We start from the raw sequence: 27,400 nt of genomic DNA on the forward strand, positions 1-27,400 counted from the left end.
TTTTATATAAATAAGAGTAATAGGAAATGGGCTGAATTGTTCGGTCCATTTAGATCTCAGACTTCTTTCTAGGTTCTCATTTGCAACATACAACTGTGCAGAAATGTCTCTGCTTAGTTACACACTGTGGCTTTGTGCTATTTTCAGACTGTTTCCTGTGGATTTCTATCCCAGGCATTGTGGCACTTGAAAAGGATCGCTTTATTCCCAGTAGGAGAGCACACACTTCAGTGCCCTGTCTCTTTGTATTATCGGTGAAAAGAAGTGCTTCTAGGGGGTAATTCCAAAAGCTCGTTGTGCAACACTGTTCCTCTACTGATTGTGTAAGGATCTGCACAGGGGCCACATAGAGCCAGGTAATTGGAAATATTAGGCATACGAATATGTGACATGCTATGCTTGGGGCTTCTGTGTGGACATTTGGGTCCTTTCAACTCTCAGAACTTTGAGGCATCCTTTGAGCATAGATGGGAAATGAAGAAAGAGGTTGTGTGCTTTTGCACAGCAGTCCAATGGTTTGGGTGCTTGTCCATGTAGGAGACGTGGATTATCAGCTCTCCTCAGCTGTTGTCCCTTTTGAACTCGCTGTTTAAGAGATGACTCCCCCTTGATGATAAGAGCACAGTGTTGGAGGGTTTGACTGTCCCCGTGCCCATAGTTCATTCTGGGCACTGACCGAATTAGAAATGCAGGAATTGAAGGCTAGCAGGACCCTGTCCCCATAGCCTGACATTTGGACTATTTTGGCAGTAGAGGAGATTTTCAAGGTATGGCTTTGCACCAAGGGCTATCCATCCATTTTGTCTGTGGTTGTCTGTGGAAAAGGATAGAGAAAAGTGCTGAACGTAGGTTTTCCCACTTCTCTGTAGTTAATTGGCTGAGTGGACTTCTCTAGTTCTGCTGCCAGCCAGGGTTTAATGGAGGGGAGAATGGACACCATATGTCTTCAAAACACCTTAGTCTGTGATAAGTTAGTAATATTAGGTGTTTAGAAATCTCCCCTTCACTACTGCTGCTTCTGGAAGATAAGAAAAGAGTTTGTATTAACATAATTAAACATATGTCACGCCTTACAGTGTATTGCAATACAAAGGGAAACTATTTTTAAATTGCCTTTCAAAAATAATTCCAGTATTGTTATTACTATACCCTTGACATGACCATGCAGAGAGACAGCTATGGCATAGGTTCTTTATACTAAACAGAATGATTTGTGTTTTGAATTTCTTTTTTTTTTTTCCTACCATTCATTGGATTTTCTTATGGAAAATGAAGTAGACCTATGTATTTATTCCAATAACTTTCAAAACTAACAAGGCATTTTTGTGCTTTTACAGTCAGCTTTTGATTCTCGGACACTAACATGCAGACACATTATTTTATCCATAATGAGTGAGACGACCATTAAGATGAATTGTGTTTTCTGCATAGTGGAAGATTTGATTAGCTATGCTGAACAGTGACAGAGTATACACTTTTTTTTTTAAGGTAATTGGTAAACCAATTAAGGCTATCAAGAGTTATATCCAAGTCCTTATATATTTATGGACATATATGACAATCTACTAGGTCAGAGGTCTTTCAAAGGTCTGCAAATATTTCCACAGGGTACCCAATCTTTTAAGTCTTAGAAGCACATTGTGTATTAATGCTGTTATGATAGAGGGCTTTGACTTAAATCAGAAGTCTCTAAAGGCCTCTCTTTCAATGTGTATCGTTACCCATTATCTATAATTCTTCCAAAACTGTGGATGTGCTTTGTAGATAGATGGGGGCAAATCCTGTGACCTACACAGGTAAAAGTAAGTACCTCAAATTAGGGAAAACTGGGGCCTTTAGGATACTCCCAGTCTGTCACTACAGGCACATATATGCCGGCACTGCCACACCATACAGAAGCTACTGCAAATGTGGCAGACAGCTGGATTTACCCTGATATGTTGCACTCTCTTAAACATACAGATATGTCCACAAGTTCTCAGAAACAGATAATTAAACATGTGACTTTTCCTGTCCTTATCCCAACTGCCATCTTCAAAAGGAACCCAAGAGTGGAAACAAGCATCAAAATGAAAGAAGAAGGGAACTCTTCACACACACACACCCTTGTAGAAATCCGAAATTGTGTTGAAGCTGTAAGGTAGAGGAAGCTTAGTGCTACTGGTAAGGAGCAAGGACAGAAGGAAAGCTTCTGGGTAATGGTCTCATTCCAGAAAGGAGTCAAGTGCTGGGCTGGTGAGCCAAAGAGTTGCAGGTTGAAAATGGAGCCTTTTTCTTCTGTGTGGAGAAGGGGCAGCTCAAGGCAGGACACAGGATATGTTTCTGCATCATGGGCTGAGAAGATACTTGTGAAATAAGACATGCAGCCTTTGCCCTGACTTAAGTGGGGCTTTTGATGGGAAAGCCTGCAGGTCTGAGGGAACTGCCTTCTCTGTGGGTGTATCTGCAGCCACCTTGCTGGTGTGCGGTGGCTCAGCTGGGAGCGAGGCCTCAATGAGTGAGTAGAGTTCATGTGGAGAGCAAGGACCACAGGAGAAAGGTGAGCATGACCCACCAGTGTTACTGCCCTGTGTACTGGTGGCTTGCAGATCATCAGTGTTAACCTGACCGCCCAAAAGACCTTTTGACGTTTCCAAAGATTCTTGTTCTTATTTAAGAACAATCCTGCCAGGAGGGGAAAAACAGATCTTGAAAAATGCTGATATTGCATCTTTTCATATCTGTTCAAGAGGTAAGCAAACACTGAAAGACAGACTTATCATTCATGATGCAAAACTCATTTCTACGTGGACTCAGCCTGTATTTTCAGGAACAGTCTTAGCTCTACGTGGAGAGGACAAACCCTTGCACCTGGGCAAAAAAGTTGTAAAGAAACTCTGAAACGTCCTCTTCTTTGTTTCCTCTTTTTTATTTCCATTGAGAAAGGAAATATCTATACTAAAGTTAGTCAAGAGGAACCAATGTTTTATATTTAATATGAAGCTGACCAGGATAAAATCAAACGATCCTGCTGATACTAAATTTTGGACCTTCGGAATTACAGACCCATAAATTAAAATTGATTCTGTTTTCAAAATGTGGCTACTGACCACGTGTATTTTAAACATACCTAGTATTTCCTTCTTCTACAACTCTATTTCTTTATTCCTCTGTTTCTTCTCTTTAATTCTTATGTGATATTTTATCTTATCAACAATACTTTTCCAGTGTGGAACTCTGCACTATTGTACATGACAGTTTCAAGAGCAGCAACAAGAAATTAAATAATTTTAATATATGAAAATATATCTAATGTAATCACAGCAGTAAGACTGATGCACAGAGTAACATTCTGGCATCCAGTTTATGTTGCAGGAGAGAAAAATATGTAGGCAGAAAGAATGTTACAATACTTTACTGGTTGGTGAGCAACAAAACAGAATATGATATAGGATTTCTTACGGAAAATAATTTGAGATTCTCTCTGGCCAATGTAGGAAAAGCAGCTCTCTTTTAAAGATTGGTTAGGAAACAAGTCAGCCTTCCACCTAATGATACATAATTAGCTATCTCTGAGCCACTGCTTTCAGGCCAACTTTATCTTGCTGAGAAGACGCGTTTGTATTAATATATATTTGCATACATCCTATGACTCAGAGAACAGCTTCTTTTTTTCTGATACAATAATTGAACCAATATGTTTTTCATCCATTGAGGTGTGTTGTCCAGTGCAGTCACAGGATCGATGCTGGGAAGACCCACTATGGTGTACGTTTTGTTTCATTCCTGCCACAGAAATGAGAAATGCCAGAATTGAGATCAGCAAAGCTATGGATGTATAGCCCTGACTAACATGTATGGGTAACGCTTTAAACAATTTCCATTTGAAACTGTGCTTTTGCTGCAGATGACCTGCCTAGCACTCACAGTGAGAAGCCAGTGGAAAATGTACCTGTAGCGGTGATCCTTCACCTCATGTTGACCTGGGGGTCCCTTTAGTGAAAAGGGCACCAAGCACAGCAGCTTTCTGCTTGCTGTAAAGAAGAGGCTCTGGTGAGAAGGAGCAACTTTCTCTGTAGAAACTACAGGCAGTACTTAATGTAGCAAAGCAAAACTGCTCATATTAGAATTATATTTAGTTCTTGCTAGATATTGCCCTGTTAGAGGTAGATGGCCCTGTGGTAGGAGCATCTACCCACACGGCATACTAGTTATTTGCTACTTGCATTTAATGTCCGTGCTGAAGTACAATCATTGTGAAAATACATGTTTGCTGCCAAAATGATTTTTTAAAAAAAGTAAGAAATCAGCTCACTCTACTGATAGAAGTCTCTGGCTAGCTGCCTTTTCAGAAAGATCCTTTGAAGCTGTAATTTTTTCTCTACAGAAACTTCTAGAGCTGTAGACAAAACATTTGTTTTCACTAGCTGAGTTAATTGGAAATGAGGGAGGGCAAAGAAGAGAGACTGTGATTTCAGAAAGCAACAGAGTCAAGTATTTCTATTCTGACCAACGAGCAGAACCTAAGTCATAAAACTCTTCAGGAAGCCCTGGCTGCTTCAGTGAATTACAAAGATCAGTTCTGTTCTCATATGTCCATTCAAAAATATGGAGTAAATATGAGCCCTTTGTTGTGCATTAAGAAACAGCAGTAATTGTTCCATCAGCTTAATTTCATATTCTTTATTTCAGTGCCAAATACTGAAACTATGCGCATTTTTCTATGTGCACCCAAGCGCTCATGCTTAATTTCAGACCACAAGGTGAGGGTATCCATCTACAAATATGATTTGCACATCACAGTGCATGCATAAAAATGTACAGGCTTTCAAAATCTGGCTCCAGGTTTTTACCGTGCAAGAAAATAGACTTTTGCTTGTAAAGTCCATGTCTAAAAAGCTGATTATGATAATTGGCTAGATACTACATATATGTAACAAGGCCTCATTCGGCGAAGAACCTGAGTATGTTCTTAATTTTAAGCAGACACAAAATCTCTCTCACTCAGTGGGAATGACTTTGTTTAACATTAGTACCATATTAACTACCTTGCTATGTAATTTGCTTATCTGATACATGCCATCATTGTAATATTTAGAAGTATGTTAAAATTCTGGTTTAGGACAAGCTGTCTCCTTCAGCCTCTAAAAATGAAATGGATTTTTAAAATCTCATTTGTTTTCCTAACCTAATGAGTAGATACCCTTCAAAACAAATAAAGGAAAAAGTATGTTATTTTATGCACTACTTTATGCATCAACAAGTAAATCAGAATATTTAAAATATGACTTCAGCTGAACTAAACTTCTCAGTAAGTTGAGAAAAATCTCAGGCAGATCTTTTAATAAAATCACATAGAATTTGATAAAAGTAATATTTACTTCATTTTTATTTTTGTCTTTCCCTCCCAGCCTCCCAGGAGATATTGCTTAGAGTTTACTCAGTGAGACATATGTCACTGATAAAGCATAAATCAGCAGCTGCTAAAGCAAGAAGGAGATGCTAAAGCCAGGCTAGTGTTCTCTCAATAGCAACAGTGACACCAGATACTGTCTTGGTTTGTTGTATTGGAGATCTGTGGTAAGATAAAGAAAATAAATCTCTTTTGGATGTGGGAGAGAACACTGTGGCTTTTTCCAAAGAGCTGCTGGGCTAAAACCTCTGTCTGCCAACAAATCAGCAAACATTAATTTGGCCAGTCCACGACCCATCACATACAGGTCGTTTCTCTCAGCTAAAAAATGCAGCGCTCCCTCCTGCAAAGGAGTGCTGAAGGAGAGGGAGGAGGGTAGAAGCAAAAGTGCCCTGATTCAGGTCTGTTTATTGACACCATGAAGATCATGGGAGAATAAAGTGTTCCTGCAACCACTTATTTAGAACCTGTGATGTCGGCAGATACATTTCTTTTTCTCCTTGTGTTGTTGAAGGCAAGTTTGTGATTAGCCATGCATTAAATCACAAATGACTGGTAGAAGATTATGCCTACAATTTTGAGTGAAATCAGAGGATGATGTTGTTGGTCTGATACTTGTGCAGTGAGGCCAGATATTGAGGCTATTGTGAATCAGAGAAGCATATGAGACTGTTGTTTGTGTGGATTGCTGGAAGCTCCCTGTACTGCAAATGAGGCAAATGCAGGAGAGGAGATTTGAATGCAGCCAAACTTGTCTTGGCTTCGTAGGCTGTGTTAGGCTGAACAACAGTCAGGTTTAGGCTGGACATTTTCTGACCACTTTCTAGACAGTATTTTTCATTAATTAAAAAGTGGCTTTGAAATTGAATATGTACGTTCTCCAACAGCTTCATTTTATTAAGAGGCCTGTGGTTAGATAGTCCATCTGACATCAGCACTTTGGGACAGCCATTGCTGGCTGGCTGTCACTTCCTTTCTCCCCAGCCCAATTAGTTCCCTTCTGTTGGAGATGCTGCAGGGATCCTGCTACCTTCAAGTGTCCTGAGGAGCAGTGATCTGGGTATAACAAGGATGAAGAGCTTTGGGGAGGAAGGGGTATTTTACATTTGTCAGTATTGTCGTTATTTGCTCAACTAGGGTTGAAATGGAGAAGAAAGGCTGGTGGATTTGAGGATGCAAATATGTAATGGTATATGTTAGAAGTGGTAGCTGAATATTTAACAAGAAATTGAATTATATCACTTGCAAAGCTGCTTAACTGAATTGCTGTCCATTACTTAATTCTCTACCTCCATCCTATTGTTTACGTGTCTTTTCCAGCAGCTGCAGTATTTTTCTTTTGTCCCTAGAATTCTCTTCTGGGGCACATCCTAGCCTCCCACCTCTGAGACCATCTGCAGATTTCCCTAGGCTGCTATTATATGAATAATCAGCTGTCTCACTTAAGAAATTCTCTTTTTTCTACATCATTAAATGCTGACTCCTGCTGCTGCTATGGCAGACCACTGTACAAGAAACTACAAGGGGAGCTGTCTCTGATGTTAACAGTGGGTCTTTGCTATGGAACAAAAGAATATGCCGGGGCAAGCATGAGATAATATTTTAACACTGGGAAATAAAAAAGGCTGAAGCTGGTGTATGTATACCCATTTTGAGATCTGTATTTCCAAAAAGTGAAGAAGGGTCTTTAAAATAGGGTTGAGTAATTTTGTGCCCAGCTCTCATCAAGGTGGTGGTAAGACAGTCATTTGGCGAGGGGAGGGGGAAGATACAGTGGGCTAGGAGGGAATTCAGAACAAGACCAGCTTGTTATAGGCAGACTGTAGAAGGAAAATGCTTCCATCAAAAGCACAAGTAATGACCACTAGTGAAGGCACAATAATGGACTACATGACCTGAAGGTTTCTTCTTCCACCATGGCCTGTTTTGTTGTGAAGTCCTTTCCCAGATATCTCCCTGACCGCTGCAGCTCTCTGCTGTATTAGTTACTCACGAGCATCCCTTCTAACAGATGCCTTTGTGAAAGGTCAGGTTTTGCTGCCACTCTTTAAAAACCGGCCATATGCCCAGTAACTCCCCCCTTGTCTCTGGCCGTATCAGAGTAACCTGTAGCCAGAAGCTCAAGCCTGTTTGCCCAGTACCTTTTCCTGTCTACTCTTGCCGTGCAGTTACCTTTCTTTACATGGAAAAGATGTGCGTTCAAAACTTCCTTCTTTCTTTGCTCATCTTGAAATAACACTGAAATGGGCAAATCTTGTGCCTATTTACATGTGCAAATAGGTTTGAAATTGTGACCCACTACCCTATGTTTTTATTCTGCAGTGCTTTTAAATAGCAACCATTACACACCAGTGTGACCCCCTTCGAAATGGACTGCAGTACTGGAGTGCTTCCTAGACCATGGCATGCCATCGGCTTGGCATGTGAGATCGTATGGTGTCCTGTGGCTGAAACATGCTGTCTGTGCTCTTTTTGTCCTAATAGTTGTTTTCTGTCTTGAGACTTAATTCGTCCTTTGTGCGTTAGTGTATTTTATTTTAGCCTGGTTGTTCATGTAGTGCTGTGTCGTTTGTAACAATGCATCTTGTCTTGTCTGTTTTCACATTTTGGAGTTAGTTTTGTAGATGGTATGGTGAGGGGATGCTCGTGTCATGGCGGCACGTGTTCACCTGAACGAGGGACTCACCAATGGTGACTCTGAATCACTGCTGATAGCAAAGAATGTTGTTGTTTCATTCTATTTAGCTTTAAATCAGTCCGTGATCTATGTAAAGCTGCTTGCTTTGAAGAAAAATTCGTTCTGCTAGGGAGAAAAAAATTAAGTAGCTTTATTCAATGTGTATGTTCCCTCACCTGAAAGCCCCTTGGCTGGATTTTCTGCTGCACTGTCACAAACCCCATCAATCTCTTCAATTTCTTCAGAAGGAAGAGAGGATTTGCAGGTTAACCGGCTGGAAACGCAAATATGGATAAAACCAGACATACAGAAGACAGATGTGGACTTTTCAGAAATTCTTAATGCAATACAAGAAAGTAAGTTATTCCTTGGATGCAAAATTGGGTTTATGGTAGAAGAATCAATTGAGATGCATTGAAATTATAACTGAAGGAACATACAAAGTGATGAACTGAATGATAAGTGAGTATGTATTACTAAAATATCTGAGAAAGTTAAATGGGTTATTGAAGGCCATATTATAGAAATCTTTTACTATCAGAGAAGTCACAGTAAGATTTGAATTATTATGTGCCTAAGGATTCTAGCAGTAGATATTTCCTTTGCAGAAGTAATCAGAAATACTAAGAATCCTGTTACTTTAATCCATTCTTTACACTCTTGAATGGCTGTGTGAACTAATAATGTTGTGCAGATGCTGCAGTCTGGGATCTAAGACTGGATTTGAAGTTCCAGCTGTTCCAAAGTGTTGGGGTATATTCACATTTTTGCAGCTGGTAATTTTTGGGAGGAGAAGTGATGAGCTTGTCACAACAACTGAAGGTCTGCGTATCTTAGATACTGCATGAAACCATCTCTTTTCACATGTAATGTGCTGTGGACTAAGAATTGATTGGTGCACCCTTCTTAAATGTAACTGCAGAATTCTTCTTGTGCTAGAAGAAATACTACTCTTGTTAACAGCAGTGGAAGACACCCTCCCCCACCCAAAACTGACGCAACTCTGGAATCCAGAAGAATCTGGAATTTCAGTGGGAATTTTCCATAATAGATTGAAAACTGTTATGCAGACGAAGAATCAAAATGCATGCCATGGCTTCCTGGTTTCCCTCTTTTCCAGTTTTATTTTAAACTGGGTGTTTTGTGTAGCAATTTTCTAAAGTGAGAAACAGCAACTTACATTCTTGAATGATAAAAGATGTATAAGAATGTGTAAAACCCTGCACTCCTCCTGATTTTTGCCATGTGAATAAGGAACCATGCAGTGGTAGGATCAGATTGTTTCATGGTGGTATTAGTTTGGGGGTGGAAGGAAAAGTCTCAGGTTAGTATGACGACAGGGGTAATAATTTGAAATTGAATCACCTCATTATTTAAACTGTAAGTTTAGCTGGACACATTACCTGCAGTCTGTTGTGAATATCAAATAATCAGGAAAAACATGCCTAAATATTCTTTCTAGGGTGGTTGCTCTGAATAGTCATTGTTACTTTTATTCCCAGTTGTTGTTAGCATTGAATGAAAATTAAAATATTACTATTACTATTATTAATATACTGCTATTATAAAAGACTTAAAAGTAATTTCTTCTGCATCAGAGCTAAATTCTTCATTTAAGTCCCATAGTTCATAGTAGAGTCTTAAACACATTTTACTAAAGATTTCTGGTAAGCCTTTTATAAAACAGTTTCTTCTTGACCACATGATGTTCAGAAATTATCTGTAGTCTATCAGAGACAGTCCAGAAACAATAATTACTAATCTGAAAATGGCTATAGACACACACTGTAAAATAGGAGATTGCACTGGGTGTAAAATTACGAAGCAGGGTGATGCATCTGACCTAAACCAAACTTTTAAACTAGACAGCAGAGGTGTGAAGGATCTGCATGAACTATCTGTCAGATATAACCCAGAATTCCCTATTGCTGCCTGCTCACAGCCTGTACCCATGCCACAGCCCCAGCCAGGAGCTGAGCAGCCAGGGGGCACTGGGCACAGCCCCAACCCTGATCATCGGGTACCTCCCTGGTGCAGTGGGGCCGTGACCGGGCAGGGCAGGGCTGTGGGGAGCTGGAGACCGGCACTGCTGTGAACATGAGGGGGAGAAAAGAGCTTGCATATATAAGCTGATCTAAAACCAGAGGGGGAATTCTTAGTATCTCCTGTAGGAATGTACATGCTGCTCTGTATTGCTGTTAAATTTCACTGCTTAAAAAGACATGACTATACACTAGCACCAGTCTGTCTCACAAATAGCATATGTGTGATAGAATTATTATATATCATTCTCTTAAGGTCATTTGTGGATATATGCGTGTCATGATCTGAAGGAAACAGAAAAGATGGAGTCCTGATTATGCCTTTAGCAACATTTGGCAGCATAGGTGTTCATGTCCATTAGAGTGGAGTGGCTAAGCTAGCTACAGGCAGCAGGATAGTTGGCTTGGAAGTACCATCACCATTATTAAAATAAAGCAAACAGGATTTGCTTTTTAAATTATTTATTTAGTTTTGTGGAACAGCATTTTCTGATTTTTTTTTTTAAGTATCCAATGAGACTTGGGGTAGAAAAATATTCTCAGCAAATGTTAGGGCCCCATGTTTAGTGTCAGTGACTGAAATACTAAGAGTGTATTTTAGAAAACATACACAGCAAGGCAACTGCAATGTAAAGAGTTCCACTTTCTCACCAGCAGCACACCTTCACTGCAACTGGAAGAAGGTAATAGACACCTTTAGCGCTGACGAGGTAGTTCAGCACATCACTACTTATCCTATTTGCTGAAGCTACCAACCAGCATGTCAATTATTTGCATACTTCTGATATAAGCAATTTTCTACTACAGGCAATCTGGACAGGTCTTGGTAGTTAGTTTCACTAACCAGCTGAGATTCACTGCTTCCACAACTTCTCGTCACTGCTGAGATGGGCTGGATTTTAAAGTGACCTTGAAATAAGATTTTTTGCTCCTCACAAGTTCTCAGAATAATCCAACCCCCAAACACATTCACTGTCTTACACACCAAATTGTGTATCTCAAAACACCCACTTAAAAACCATCTATTTTGCATCCCAAAGCATTACCGGCGCTTTAGGAAGCAGCAATTCTAGTATCTCAAAGGCCTCATCTTTTATACCAAGGTAGTCTTAATGGCAGGAAAAAGCTAGTCAAATTCTCTCAAGCATAGCATACGGGCAAATCTTTCATTTTTACATCTTTCATTGCCTTTGTCTGCAACAGATATATATCTTGCATAATCTTCAGAAAGCTTCACTATTTAATTATTTTTGTATTTTCCATGGTTGTTTTCAGACTATATTGAGGGGTTGATCGTATACAGGTTCATGTGTCACTCATGGAGGCACTCTGCTGGGTTTCGGTTCAGAGAAGTTTCAACTCATTGAAAATGTTTTCTGTTTCAGTAGTTCTTTCTGTTTCAGTAGTTCTTTCTGTTGAGTATTCAGATGAATTCTTTTCATATGAACATGTATGCAAAAGCTGATCATGATCTACATCCACATTATTATCTGCTGGGGTGGTACTTTTCATGTCTTGCCCTTTGAAACAGTAAGGACAGTAAAGGGCAGGTGGTTAGACTGTGCTGTCTTGTGGTGGTTCCCCTGTCTTTTATAGGCATTTCTAGTATGATTTCTGTGAATTGAAATGAGTCAAGGTGGTAATTAGTTCTTTAACATTGCTGCTGCGTGTGGTACAAACTGGATTCTGGTTTTTGCCTTCTAAGTCTCCTAAAACCTCTGTAGTTTGTCCTAGGACAAATTGGATGCAGACACAGTGACAGTGAGGATCTGCAGGCTCTTCCCATCACATAAACCAAAACAACACCGGGATGCTCTTCTCCACTCCTGTCAGTAAGCTCACTCCTAACTGGGAACAGGGTGGTGTGAAGCCAAGGACAGTTTTAAAGTGGAAAACTCAGTCCTGGATATTTGTCTCTAATGATATCCCGTCACTTTTCACAAAAGAAGGATAAGTAAAATAAATGGACTGATAGTAAAAACAACCTTAAAATGGCAAGCAAAACTTAGTGACTGTAAAAGACACATACAAAAAGAGAGTAATCTCTTCCCTATGTTCATGATTGATTGATAGGAAAAGAATAATATATTTAAATTGCGACATATGAAAATTGTGCATTTTCAGGACTAATATTATGAAGAACACTTTCTCCTGCTTGTGATAGTGAAAAACAGGCCACCTGCAGAGACTGTGGAGTTGGTAGCATCGGAGATTTTTTTAAAAAGGTTTCTTAAACTGGGCTATAGCCCCTGAAGAAGGGAAAGGTGAAAAGGAGGTCACAAAATGCTCGTGATGGCTGGGAACAGTTAATGGTCTTTAATTTCTGGCAGCTGTTCAGTCTCTCCGTAGTGGGGGAATGGATTTTTACACCTGGAGCCAGGAGTTACAAATGGCACTAAGTTGCCGCCAGCAATTAGAGATTTTTGGCTGTTCCCTGTTAATATAAATTCTTGTAAACAGGAATTACCATTGCCTGTCACTAAATTAGGGGAGTTGCAGAGAGGCAAAAGGATCAGGAGGTTATTGCACAACAGAAAAATGATTCCAAAAGTCAGTCAAGTTTGAAAAATAGGGTGAGGAATAGTGGGTTAGACAAGTTTCTGTCAAGAATGATAGATGTTTGATCGTGCTCTAGTCAGGGGGAGAGGCTCAGGAGCTGATCTTTGGGGGTCCTTTCTAACTCTACTGTCGTAATTCTGGATTTTGCCTATGAAACATGAGGTTGGAGAGATGAAGTCTATCCACAGTTGAAGCCTGATCCTCAGAAAAGGCATTTTTCTTCCCCCCGCCAGACATCCCTTCATCACACTTTCGCACCAGGCCTGCAGCGTCTGGGGTGCGAAGGTGGACCTGGCTGGCCGCAGCCTGCCCGCCTCGCGCCCCCCATCCAACAGCCACTCAGTCCGCAGATCAACGGCCCGTGTGGGGGGCTGTAGACTTGCGCAGCAGCTCTGCCCACAGCTTCTCATCGCCGCCTTGCTCAGCAGAGCAGGGAACGTCTCCCTAAAGCTAACGCTGCTCTCATCTTGAGAACAGTGCCAGCCTTTAACTCATTCTTCCTAGTGTTCTTTTTCTTTTTTTTTTTTAATTAGAATAAAATTATCACATGGCATGACATTGCCTGAAAGGAGGAGGAAATTCAACCCATTTACTCAAGCAAGTATCTCCTGTCAGCGCACTGCTGGGGCTGGGGGTTCCCCATGGGGGAGGCAGGGCAGGGCAGGGCCTGGCAGCCTGGGCCTGTCCCAGTGCCCCAGCCAGGGGGAAGGGTGGGGGAACAAGGCCAGGCCGGGATGTCAGCCCATGGGTTGACATCAGGATCAGGCCCAGTGAGGAGAGCCGGGCTCAGACACAGCCCCAGGATGGCTGGGAAAGGCCTCCCCGTGGCACCGTCTGGGGGCCTCTCCCCACAGACGCCAGAGGGAAGGGGCCGCCCTTGGCTGCGCTGGCTCTGTCTCGGCCCCGAGCCCCACTGCCAGATCCCCAGGATGGGGGGATGTGCTCCTGGCCCTTATATCTCTTCACTTGTTATCAGGGTTGGATTTACTACAGCATCCTATAGATTTAAGCTATTGCTTCATGCATGACTGAGGGCTGTGCGGTAGGTCGATCTGAACGTGCCAGCTTTATATGCATCAAAATATGCCAGATTGTCCAAAGGCAAACTTCTGCCCAGGCTCATTTATGCAGTGCCTTTCAAGTAACGGTACTTATTTGAGGTCTTTTGCCTCTGGCTGCCCCACAGATCTGTACAACTTCTAACTCGATATTTTATGTAGTAGGTTAAAAAACTGCTACTTTATAATACGAAATTTTCAGAGACCATAGTAATCTAGAAGGCAATTGTTTAAGTCACTTCTCAAGAAAGGCCGAGGAGATAGCTAATGTATGTTTTATTGTGACAGAAGATTACTTATTTGTCATCAGAGAAGTATTGTAGTATCCTAAATCTTTATGTGGTTCACTGGTGGAGAAAGTGCTCCTCCAATGCACATCAGATTTTAAATTTAACATAGTAGATACTTAAACCGGAACTAAAAAGTGGGCTTGTTGATAATGTGTTATACTCGGTGTCTTCATTTAGCTCAATGGTGATTTGAATGTATATTTTTATTTTTGTTTTCAGTAGCTAAGGATGTCAACATTTTTTTTGATGAGTTAGAAGGTGTGAACAGCCCTTCCAAAGATGATGACTCCCTGCTTCACCATGGTAATTTGACCAGTACTTCTGATGATGCCAGCAGGTTGGAAGTTGTGGGAGAGGTAAGAACACACAGAATTATTAATATAATAATTATTCATGCCCATTATAAAGAGGGAATAAGTGTAATTTGATTTTAAATCTCATTCTCTGCAAGACAACTGGTATCTGACCTTTGTCATGGGGACTGCTTTTCCATTCTAAGATTATAATGCTGAAATACAAAATATCTCAAGTTAAAAGGAGGTTTTATTGATTTCATGCACCCCCATTGAAAAAGTCTATACAGGCCTTTGTTGTCTGCTTGTTTTCTGAACCAGCCAAGTCTAATGCTTCACTGCTTCTGAAAGTAATGGAAAAGTTTTCCCTGTATTAATCCTTTGGGGGGAAGGAGGGAGGAGGAGAATTTATCATAAATCTCTCATGAGAATAATTGGGTATCAGATATGTGACACATTCCCTTCCAGCGAAGAACAAGTGAGCTGATGATGCATAATGGTGATTCAGAGAACATGCTAGAGAGGAATCATTCAGCACATAGCCCCTTTTAAATTATGTCTTAAGGCAGGCAAAGCATCATGGACCCAAGTATGAAAATTTGGGCCTAAATTTCTTTTTGTGTCTTTTGTGCAGAAAGGAATGTGATACCCTTTAACTTTGCCTCCAACTGCCCTACAACCCATGGATGTTAGGACTATCTCCTTGGGGAGTGAGGAGACCAGGGACTTGTCTCCTTTCCCCCACCTCAGGAGTGTGGCTGCATCCAGACTACTTACTGGAGTGGTCTGATGTTACCTGCAAGCTGTGCCTGAGGATTTTTTGGCAGAGGGCTGACTGGCATAGAGCAGAACTGGCAGGGACCATACTAACAATTAAAAAGCATGGAAAACCATAGGATGTTGCTGAAGCCCCTGCCTTGACCCTGTTTTGTTTACTAGTTTAGATTAAATTTAGAAGATATAATTACAAATTATGTCTTTTTCAGAAGCTAGAAGGTTTTGTGGTGCAAATTCTTTTGTGAAACACTAGTGAGGAGAGAGTTAGAGATTTTCCTTGTGCTAGAAATTCAGCCCATAGAGAGCTGCACTCCTGGAATGTTTAGACAGATAATTAAAGCAACAAAATTCAGGGCACCCAGAGATATGTTTGACCTTGCTCACAATTTCATCTTCCCCTTTACTCATTGCTCTTCCCAGCTTCCCATACAACCTACAAAGGGCCCTCCTTGCCTGCTTGCAGTATGATAGGTTAACCTGACATGATATTCCTGTGTTGCATTTTGGGATGATGTACCATATGGTCTCTAACAAAAGGACATGGGTGAAAGGCACATGATCTTTGCATGTTAAAGAGGAAAAGCGAACAGAAAATGGTCAGAAGGACAAAGGATGAGATAAAGCAACATACGCTGCTGTTACGGCAAAACCTTTTTTTCCTGTTCGATGTATTCTTTGTTGTTTTTTAAAGGGAAAGGGAAAATGTCTGGGGAATATTTTCCTAGTTCAACAGATTATCTTTTTTTTTTTTTTTTTTTGCATAACCATAACTGAGGAGCATTATATGTAGGTCGTGTATATGTATAAGAGGAAAAAAAAGTAGAAAATTGAAAGTCTTAATGGGAGCTGAGAGATGCTGTAGCCTACAAAAAAAGTTTCAAGGTACTTGGCTCCTGCTTAATTTCAGAAGGAAAAGATACGCTGCTTAGATGTTTTATGGTTTGTATGGATAAATATGGGAGCTCAACTATACAGTGGTGGGGTGAACTCTGAAGCTTTAAGCTTCCTTTCAGTCTTTCAGTTTAGTTTAGTAGCTAAGAGAGCCTGTTGATCCCGCTTAATGCCATCACGACAGGGGATCTGGCCCCAGCAAAAGTCTCTCTGAATGTATTGATGTTTGTTTGCTTTAGTTTTAAAGTTAACATTGCAGCCAAATAATTTAATATGATTTATGTCTGAATTCATTAAAATGAATTTACAATCAAAAAAATTTACAAGGACATAGCAAAGGTTTCTTATCACTTTTGTGTAGTTGACAAGTTGAAACATTGTTTGCTTCAACTGTTAGTTGTTTGTGCTCAACCAGAAGATCCAATGAAGACTTTATGGATGCAGCTTTATCAACAGTTCCTTAACGATGCAGAGCCAGATTGGGATCAGCTTGTCCTTTGGCTAGAGATTTTTTTTTTTCTTTTGTTTTATGTTTCATTCAAACACAGCTACAGTCTGAGCAAATTAAAAATCGCATTTCCCTTTGTGTGCATTGATCAAAATACTTTTTACATATGCCAATATAACGATTAGGTATACACTTTACAATTTAAATCCAGGGACATATTATCACTAAAATAGTGTATTACTTCCACTGAAGTTTCATCTTCTGAGAACTGGAGAAGCAGCAGAAAGAAGGTAAAAATTAAAGGAAAATGGTTTAGGAGCTGTACTCTATGTATGCATCCATTCTGCCTTTCTTTTTATGCAGTAATAAATTAGTCTTCTTTATCCAAACAAGGGAGAATGATGGAGCTGGGACAAAAGTTGACTTCTACTTAAATGAGCTTATATGGCCCATTCTTGACACTCCACCTAATATAAGTAGTTTTGAAATTAAAATTGTAAGAGTCGCTGCTACAGTCTTCACTTTAGGCACCAAACTCTGTTGATATTTGGGGGCAGTGTAATTAACATTGCGCTGAATAAAGTTTGTTTTAACAATCTGTTTTTGGAACAGATTGGAACTTGCACTGAAGATTATGGCAGAAAAAGGTATTCACATTAAAAAATAAGAATTCTCATGTTCTGTATGGCACTTATGATAGCTTGTGCAATTTCAGCTCAGTTTTCTTGTGTGTATTTACCAGAATACAAGTTAACTACATAATTTTTTTTCACCAAATCCTGGTCTTCTTCAGTGATCAGGATGGATATGGAAAGAGATTATCTAAGCTTTCAGAGAAAACTACAAATCTGTTACTTCCTAACATTTGAGCACTCATTTTACAGCCTACATAATTTCATTATTAGAAAAGCTCCATGTAATTGAATATATTATGGTGTGAAGAAGAATATACCAACCAGTGAAGATACATGGAAAAATAAAGTTGCAGCTTCCACAAAATTACAATCTAAATGGGCAAGAGGATATTAAGAAAAAAGAACACACAGAGAAAATATACTTGTTCTTTGATTAGAACTATGCCTTAAAAACTGGGTAGTTCTAGGTTCTTCTTTTTCTGCATAAGTTATCACTGTTAATGGTGCAGGTATTAACCCCCTCCACCAGCTGCGAAGTCGCATGCAGGGTACTCTAATTTCAAGTAGCCACAACAGGAAAAGACAATCTCTTTAGAATTCAAAGATCCTATCTTCGTTGAGCATCCATATTGATAATAACCAGGTACCAAAATAATCTAGGAATCAAGAAAGAATCTAATTCGTCATTAAGTTAGTGAACATTGGAGTCCCTTCTGATTTATTTTTTTAAAGACCTGCAGGTAAAGTTTCGAATTTCCGTGATTTCCCTAACTGCACTTTTGTTTAAATGTTCCATTTAAATTCTCTATAGCTGTTAGGGTTACGAATCCTCTGATTTTGGATAGTGAAACATTTGGGGTAATCCCTTTAGTCTAAAGCTCTTCTATCATGTATGTGTGTATGAGTCATATGTCTATGAATGTTGATGGCTCCCAATTGTGGGCCTGAGAATATGAAAACTAGTGCATTCCTTGGAAAAGAATTCCAGATCATACTTTAGATATGCATATTACAAATAAATAGCCAGAAATGTTAAACTTCTTGCCAGAGTGAAGTCTTCCCTGTTCTTCCGGCATCCTTTTTCAGATGAAGGAAGGGAGATTTGACATACATGACTAGACCACTTTCCCACCAAAAGCTGCAGTTAGACCTGGTTCTAGATATTTTTTTTTAATTAGTTTAGGAAAACTGAGTTTTGAAGTCATAACACAAGGAAAGGAGATGCAATGTCTGGAGACGGGTCAGCAAAGGTCAAGGTAGGAGAAAAGTCTCTGTCTAGAATAGTGTAAGCCTGGGATACAGTGGACAATGCAAAAGCCCTGCAGCTGCTATTTCCTGCCACTGCTGGGCCAGCCTGACTGTCTCCATATCATGTTAGATCCTCAGAGTTCTTGTAAGTCCAGGCTCAGTCTATAAAGCTGCCTCACAGGCTATAACAGAAGGCAGTAGTCTAGTAGGGTTTATCAGTCTGGATTTGACATACTGTGTTCCTAAAATGAAAAGGACCTCCAAGTACAGATAAGAGTCCAAGCTGCCTTTCTGAGTGAAAAATGACAATAATGTAGTTGGGAGTGTTTCACAAGTCCAAGAGAATGTAGTTGTCTCAGGAAGTCTCATGTGTAGGGAAAGAAGTCCTACAAGTCAGATAACTCAGCTAAATTTCATAGATGCTCTTTAAGGTAAAGTTCTACATGCACTGATGAGTCAGTGTAGGGCAAACCAATTTTCTTCAGGGAAAGGTGAAACATAGGAAGCATAAAGGGCAAATCTGTTTTTCCAGTGGAGTCACTACTGCATGCAGAGAAAGACACATTCCTTGCATACACTCTGGACGGGTCTGTGCTAACATTTTAGTTATCAGATCTCTCAATTGCCCCTACCCATGCTTTGTTTGCATTCCAGAGCAGTGTTGGATTTCAAACCTGGATTCCTTCTGGATGCAATAAATTGTGAGATGTACTCCAGTGAGTATCCTGCACCAGACTAGAGTGGGCCCAAAGTTAGCCCTCAAGCCTACATAGTGTGGACAGCAGGTCCTCAGCACAGGTTGTTTTGCTTTACAGATCCTTTCCTATTACACCACTTTACTTGCTAAAATACACATAGTGACTCTGGGAACTACAGAACAGGAAGGATGGCTCAGCAGGAGACTTAGAAATCAGAACAGGACTATCAAGCCGACCCACTGCCTCTAAATCTCCTACTGCACCCTTTCTTTATTTAAATACACTTAAATACCTTTAAATACTCTTAAATACCTTTAAATACTCTTAAATACCTTTAAAAAAGGTGGGTTTTTTTACGTCTTCTCAACATAGATATTTATGGAAAAAAATAAACTGTGCTTCCTGAGCTGTTTTCATATTTAATGCTCTCTGAAAAATACTTTTGATATCCTGATAATATCATTGGTCAACATGAAATGCAATATAGATATAAATGGTTTGTTACTGTTATTTCCTTAGGGCTTAAATCTTGTTTCTTGCCTTCTATTTCAGCCCAAAGAACTGTTCCACTATATCAAGTCTGCATTAAGCTGTGTCAGGAGTCAGGCACTGTAATAAAAGAATCTTAGAAAAAGTCCATTTTCTGCCTTCAGTAAACTGGATGTACCAGGGGATGGGACATTTGGGGATGGGGGGATTTGGGATGCCTTCATTGTTTTTTCCATTTAACCGAAATGCCTGCTGAGAATCAGCAAGATAGCTTACACTGAAGTCTTTGAATGGGAATATTCTTTTTTTTTCCTTTCTGTAAGAATCATTTGTTCTATTACTATGTTCAGTTTTTGCTATTTAAATTAAGAAGCAGTCCAACTACGGAGAAAGTATTTTGAAAATTCCCTACTGTTCCCAAATGTGAAAGACAATATACTAATTTTTTTCAGAGATTTGATCATATATTATAGGACATGGCTATTTCTGGCAGGAATCATTGAGCAAATTCTGGAAAAACAGAGAGGAATTAGCCTAACCTTCCCTTCGGCTTGGAGCTGGACTGATCTTGAGGTCCCTGTAGGCCCCTGTCCGTTTTACTGCCCTGATGGAGTGCTGTTTGTTCCCATATATCATTCACAGTGTACATTACTTGTATGAAACACTCCAGCCCACAAACTGCCACACAATTTCAACTTGTTTGAAAGTGAAAGCTTCACCCCTGGGCAGGACTTATATTATGTGGAAGTAATGTTAAATTGTGAGAAGGATCTATAGAGAGTTTCGTCTCATGAATTTCTGAAAAAAAACAGCATTTTGGTCTTTTAGATCTTAGGAGAGGGACCTGCTTGATCTCTTATTAACAGTGAAATCAAATTGTTTCTTTCTGTCAGAGCAAACATTTGAACAGGCACGTGCTTTGCAGGAAATAGCCAAGAAACGGTATTTATTGTGTTTCTGTACTGCTAGACCAAACACCAGGAATTATTTTCAAATAAATACAGTGAACTTCCTCAGCTGTTCCTTAAGCCAAGAATACTCTGTAGTTAGTCCGATGAGGTATGATGAGGTAGGTACAGGACCTTCATGTGCTTTCTGTGTCCTGTGAGGCAGAGGTACTATAGACATTGCAAAGCAATGAGAATCTCTGTGCCAGGTCTTAATGTTTCTCACCACAGTAAATGTTCATGCCATTGTTTATTCTTCACACATCTACAAAGACATTCTACCATATTAAGTTCTTAATTTTAAATTTATGCTTCAGTAACACTATTATCTACTTTGTTTTATATGTAAGAAGTTATTCCTAATTTTCCGGGGTGGAGGGGGGACGAAAGTTGCCTTGCGTTCTCTATTCTCTCCTATCCCATGCCTATATGACCAAACATCCGCCTAAGATGACCTCCTGGTTTTGAAATGAGGAAGTCTCCACTACTTTCAGATGACCTCAGAGGCACTCTGTGTGAAGCACCTAAAAACTTGAACAGCTTGTCCTGATTCTTTATCTTTTCTGTTGAATATTACTGAAAACTGCTGATGCAAACAGAAATGCAGCAATTACCAAAGCAAATTAACCTTACTGAAATGTTTGACTTTCTCTTTACAGGAAGTACCTGATAAGAACAAAGCCAATGGACTATATTTTAGAGATGGGAAATGTCGGATTGACTACATCCTGGTATATAGAAAATCTAATCCACAGACAGAAAAGAGGGAGGTATTTGAGAGAAATATCAGAGCAGAAGGTCTTCAAATGGAAAAAGAGGTAAGAAAGCTTTCTTGAAAAAAACTTCCAACATTTAAAGCTGTGTAGAATCTGAGGGTATGAGTTTTGTTTACTCTGAAACCCCTTTACTCTCTTGTAGCAGTGGAAAAATGCTTTTAAGCATGCCTAAATATATGCTATTTATTGCCAGAGCAGTGGGAAAGCATAGCCTAAAGGAAAATCAGACTCATGAATTGAAGGCCAAAACAGGCCATTACAGTCATCTTTTTCAACCTTATGCACAAGTAGGCCGCAGAATTTCATCCACTGTGCTGTGCAATAGAGAAAACAAGTGCTGGGTTTGGATGGCCTAAATTCTACTGAGTGCAATCCAAAAATCCAAATTTCTGCACCTACATTTCCTTTTAGCTACTTGCTCCACTCTTTGCTGAGGCTCTTGGTACTTTTTCCACAGACCAAACTAGACCCCTGCCTTCCCTTTCCTGTCAGCTTAGGCATAGGGACTTAAGCAGTATTTTGATAGTTTGAAAACAGCCTAAAATCTCTCCTTCTGTCTTAATCCTAATCATTGAAAGAATTGGACAGTACATATGAATCATTTATATCAATGTTATTTCTAACACAATGTCCTAAAACAGTAAATCTTTTCTGGACAACAGTGTAAAAATGAATGTAAAGTGTCTAAAAATGTATTGATGTCATAGCTAGCAGGAGCAAGGCTTAAAGAAACCATCTCTCTTTTGCCTAGGCTATGTTCTTTCTTAAACTTTCGTAAGTGTGCTTAAACAGGGCTTAAGTCTCACTTCCATGCAGAATAGATATTACTGAATATTTGGCTTTGCTTGTGCTTGATCGACTCACACATGCTAATCTGCATTGTCATGCTGCCACTGACGGAAACAGTAGAGGAATTTTCAGGTTACAGGCTTTGGTCAATTATGTAGGCGCTGTACATTATCTCCCTTTCTTTCATTGAATTCCTGGTACGTTTGTAGATATTCTGCCTGTGTACCTGAAAGGCACGCTTCTTTGGAGAACACTGAGGAGGAAAAAATGGAAGCTGTTTCTCTCGAGAATAATGAAAATGTTTCCTTTCTTTAATTGTTTTTGAATGAACACAGTTACTGGTGAATATAAGTTTATAAGAGCGTATCACTGGTTACATCAACCAGTTATCATAAACCATTCCTTCAAATAACCTGGAAGTTAACATCTTTAGTGCTGCAGTAGTTGATAGATGTTTTCAATGGCAGCCGTTGTTCATTTATTACGTTTCCTGTAAACGTACCACTGTCTGTAGGAGTTGTTGGATGTACAACATCCAAGAACACAAGAGTGTTGCTGCAGCTGTTCAGCTTCACAACCTAGAATTCTGCCCTGCTTCCATCAGGAGAGACACTGAAGAAGTCTCTGAAGTTTGGGCAGTGTAGAAAATGAACGTGGAATGAATCCTCCCTATTGATACATCTGCCCAATGGTTTTGAACCAATCTTTTCCTACTCGTGATTTTTGCAGATTTATTACAAGGTCAGCAGTGAAAGCTATGAAATCACTTTATGTTTTAAGTATTATGAAACTTACTGCAACATTCTGCACAGAAAACTTTTTCAAATTAATGATTTAAGTGCTTACTATAGAGTTTTCTTGTGGCTTTCAAGTCCGTTTACTTGGTCTTTGCTGCCTAGGCTGCATGAATGTTCTACCTATTTGATTATTCATTTCAGTTTCTATTATGCTACTGACGTGCAGTTTTATTTCTTATTAATCTCATTTGGCCTTGGTGTGACTTCTTGCCAGCAGTAACTGTACATTTTCTAAACTTAGAATGATCAAAATGAGGTTGTGTTACATGACTCAGGCTAATGTTTTTAAAATCTAGGCTAGCAATCTTTTTTAACATATGACTCTGACCTAAAATTAAACCCTAGCATGTATATTTTATGATCACATTAGTTTCCAAGTTGAATTATAATCCTGAAGGAAATAAGTACATTCTTAGTACGTTCCCTCCCCCTCGCTGCAGAGTAACAACTGTGTTGCATACCACTTAGGTTTAAACTAAGAGGTGTGATTGGTTAATGCCTAGATTATTTGTTACTATTTTTACTTCTAATTTTGGTGAGACTACACATCATTCTGAGTTTCAGTTCTGGAAGATTTTAACAGCAGGTCTGTTTTCTAATTGTTCATACATAACATATTGCTTCCATTGGGAAAAGTTGGCTCCCGGATAAAACGAGAGAACTGCCTGTGGCTTTGGCCATAGAACTTATACAGAGGGAACAGGTTGGACTGAAAGAAACTTTTTACCTTCCATGAATTTTGTGTGGTGGTTGTTTCATTCTCCTTTGACTACTGGTTGTTCATATATTGACATTCGATTGTGTTAGTCCTGTCTTTTTAATGTGAAATCAGTGGCAGAGAGGAAAACTTGCAGAGCTGTTCACACTGCAGTTTCAAAACCATATTCCTCAGTAACACTGCAGAGAGAGAAAAATGCACTGCAGTGGCTCATTGACAAGTGTAACACAGCAAAATATCCAGGAAATGGTGGGTGCAGGGAGCAAAGTGTCCACTTAACAGCATGAAATTAGAAAGTGAATCTGAAATGAATTAATAAATGTTGAGATAACTTCAGGCACCATGTCAAGATCATGTAGCTGAGAAAGGTCTGAACAGGTATATGTTTCTGACTCTGGAAAAAAGTGATAACATTTTGCAGATATTCCCCAATGAATTCACACACTCATTCTTCAGCTGTACCACACCACTCTCCCATGGAAGTTCTGCCAGGTTTGGTGCTCTGTATATCCAGTTGTAAATAACGAGGGGAATCCAGACCAGGAAACAGATCATTGAATTAGTGAAGGTATGGACAACAAAGCTCTAAGAGTGAATACTAATTGAGTGGAACAGCATAAATCATTTTCTGACCCTTCTCCCTGCTTTTCAGTGTATATTGGGTCTGGATAGGATGACTGTGTTGTCCCAGTCCAACATGGATCACATCCAACACATATGATCATATGCATAGAAGCTCTAGGTAAGTTAATTGAAAATATAGGTCACTCCAGGAAAAGAGACTGTATTTTCTTTTTGGCCATAAATAAAATTTCCTATATTGATTTATCCTTTTTTACAGTGTCTCACAAGTGAGATAAATAACTATGATATCCTGGCTCTGGGATTTTTGATGACCCTACAGTTTTCATTTTTTAATACTCTTTGAAACAGACGTATACATTAGATAAAATGGATAGGGCAGTCTCCAAATGGACCAAGTTCTTATCAGAGATGAGGTACCAATAGCATTGCTGGTTTGTAGGCACTGATACCTTCTGTAAATATTACTCAAGACTCATACCTTCCAGAATTGACTGGCGAATGGTTAACAGGAGACAGGGTTCTACTGTCCACTTTCTGAGGGTTTGTTTCATATTTATCCAAATACGAGATAAACCTGAGACTAAGATCAGCCCATTGACTCTCAGAAAAAAATAACTTATGATTACTTTTATGTGAAGAGAAAATACAGAAAGTGTCTGTCATTCCAAATATAGTGTTCATCCCTCTGGGACAGTAAAAACCCAGCATTTTTCTGGACAACCTATCTTTTTCAAGAGAGAATGAAGAGTCAGAATTACATTGGGCCCATGGTACTTTTCACAAACGTAAAGATTTATAAATTCAACCCCTTGGCCAAAATCCAGCTAAGTTCCCTTATTCCAAATTATTCCTGCGGCTAAAACAAATGTATTTTAATCCCTATCCTAAATGGCCAGAGAGAACTAAGTTGCTGTATACAGTAACTATGCTGTGCTGGTACGTGGATACAGTATTACAACATCTTTCAGTAAGCTACTTTAAATTATACTATACTGATAGAGCATGCACAGAAGTAGCCAGCATGGAGCAGCTAACATACATAACTTGTTCACTTGCAACCTATTTAAGCTGGACTGTAATGCAATGCAAATGGAGGATAGAGGTAAGGTAATTCAAAGCAGTCTATGCTGGATGAACAAACACAGACCACCCGTGGATTTGTAATTTGTAAAAGAGAAGAAGGAGGTCATCTTAGATTTAAGTAAATACTGTGTATCTACAATGAATCTAATGATGGGTAGGGTCTGGTCATGTAGCCCTACAAAAAGACTACATTTAATTTGAACTTGGCATGAACTTACTTCTCATGACTGCACTAAACTAAATTCATACAGAGTAGTTCTACTACTAAATGTATTTCATACATTTTGCTTAATGATTGTGTCCCAAGTTTTTAATTTATAATTTGTAAGTTGATTTGATACAGTTTATTTGAAAAGGCATTTGACATGCCAGTAGAAATGGATAGATAGAAATGTAGTAAAGAGGAACTAATCACTAAGTAGTGAAAGTAGTATTCAGGTCCTTTATTTTTTATATTTTGCGTATTTATGTACACTAATGTTTTAGTATAAAAGCAATGAACTGCTTTAAAGCAATAACATTCCTTACTGCCTTAAAAAGCAGGCCTCCTCACATCTACGGATGTGGAATATGTTTCAGGAACTAGTTTCAGTTATTTTACAAAAAGCAGTCAATCCATTTGGGCTTCTGCCCACACATTGATCTTTGCATCTCCCAGGTGAAAGAAGATGTTAGTGTAGTGTACTGGTCCAGTTTTCAGGAACAATCCAAATAGTGTGGTTTTTGTGTTACATGCCTGATTAAAAATTTAAACATTGCCACCATAAGTGTCAAGCTGTCACCAGGGCATCTCTAATTGCATTCATTCCCTGCCTCAAGTAGCAGCTGACATTTCTGGGGCAACATCTGGCAGCCAATATGCAGCTGGTGTGTACAATACACAGCAGAAATATACAGTAGGTGTTCTCTGGTGAAAAAAAAAAAAAACAAAAACACAGGGAAGAAAAGCACAGTATAAGCTTCACTTTTGTTGTGTGAACAAGTATCTACTAGCAGGTATAATCTGAGCTGAAAGTTATGTTAATCTGAGTCTGAAAGTTATGTTTTGAGATCTTTTTCTGTAGTTGATGCAATATAATTACAAGATATTATTATTTTGTGACTTTTCAAGTTTGCAAGCAGATTTAGATAGGTTCGTGGCAAGGTAGCAGCAGTTCTGTGAAGCAGTTTCTCTGAATGTGGCTGTAACTGCGCTAATGGAGCAGGACTTTAGAGGCTAGAAACATGTATTCAGTAAGAGACTTATATTTAGCAGCAGCATGGAGCCTAGTTTAAAATGATGAATGTTGAGAGAAATTACAGATGACAGAAAGAGCACACAGTATAGTATCTCCGTGACTCTTGGCTCATCCCTGAGTGTAAAACCAAAATAGACTTATAAGCATGTCAAAGTGAGGTAAAAGTTAGAAATAAAGAATGAATATGAAAAAAACAAGAACTTCAAAGACCAAAACTTTAAATATAGTTGTGCTCAGAAAGTGGTGATGTGAAAAAGAGATATTATAATCATCAGCTATTCCTCCTGAGCATAGTCAAATTTTACCATCTTTCTTTCTGGCAAAAATGATATCTACTACTTTTTTTTGTTTGTTGTTAGTCCTGCAGAGCCAAAACAGTTATGTGAGACTTATCTGCTTTTTTCTGGTTTGTGCGTCATTGCTGCAGTTGTTCATGAGAGTCCTGTTACATAAACGTTATTGTTGATTGTGATTCATGGGCAGAAAAGAATTAAGCTGACTTCCAGACCCTGAGTGGCGTTTGCAGATCTGAGTGAGGAAAGGTGTTTTATAAACTTAGCTTATGTAATTTGGTTCTCTGAGAAGCAGTACACAATAAAATGTCTGTGCCCTTAGCGTGACTCTAAGTTTCTTTTTGGTTATGACTTCAGTTTATTCAGTTATTGAAAGAACAATAACTTGTTTGTAATTTATTGCTGCTATAGATGTTAATTTAATCAACCAGGCATACAGTTTATAACAGAGTGCTCAGCCTATGGCCCAATAACTATTTGTAGCTTGCCAGGAGAGTTTGTGTGGTGGTCAGGAGCAGGCTGCAGGTCAGCTGGGGAATCTTTTCCTGGCTGCTATTTTCCTTTGGTGCTCGTATCCCTTCCCTGTCATGTTGAGCTTACTCTGCACATACCAAAACCCCCTATCCACTAGACAAAAGGGTGTCTAGGGAAAGCTTCCACCACCAAAATTGCATCTG

General features: G+C 39.3%; 1 protein-coding gene across 2 annotated transcripts in view; it reads left to right on the forward strand.

Moving 5' to 3' along the window:
• ANO4 (anoctamin 4) overlaps window positions 1-27,400 on the forward strand; it is a 207,439-nt gene that overhangs the window by 70,129 nt on the left and 109,910 nt on the right. The window contains exons 3-5 of one of the 2 annotated variants that reach the window (XM_075152059.1): window positions 8,315-8,425; window positions 14,241-14,374; window positions 21,104-21,262. In XM_075152059.1, the coding sequence (XP_075008160.1) occupies window positions 8,315-8,425; window positions 14,241-14,374; window positions 21,104-21,262 (404 nt within the window). Of the gene's footprint in view, window positions 1-8,314; window positions 8,426-14,237; window positions 14,375-21,103; window positions 21,263-27,400 lie in introns of both variants that reach the window. The other variant, XM_075152068.1, reaches the window with a different exon arrangement.

This window comes from Calonectris borealis, chromosome 1, assembly GCF_964195595.1.
Source record: "Calonectris borealis chromosome 1, bCalBor7.hap1.2, whole genome shotgun sequence".
Classification (NCBI taxonomy): domain Eukaryota; kingdom Metazoa; phylum Chordata; class Aves; order Procellariiformes; family Procellariidae; genus Calonectris; species Calonectris borealis.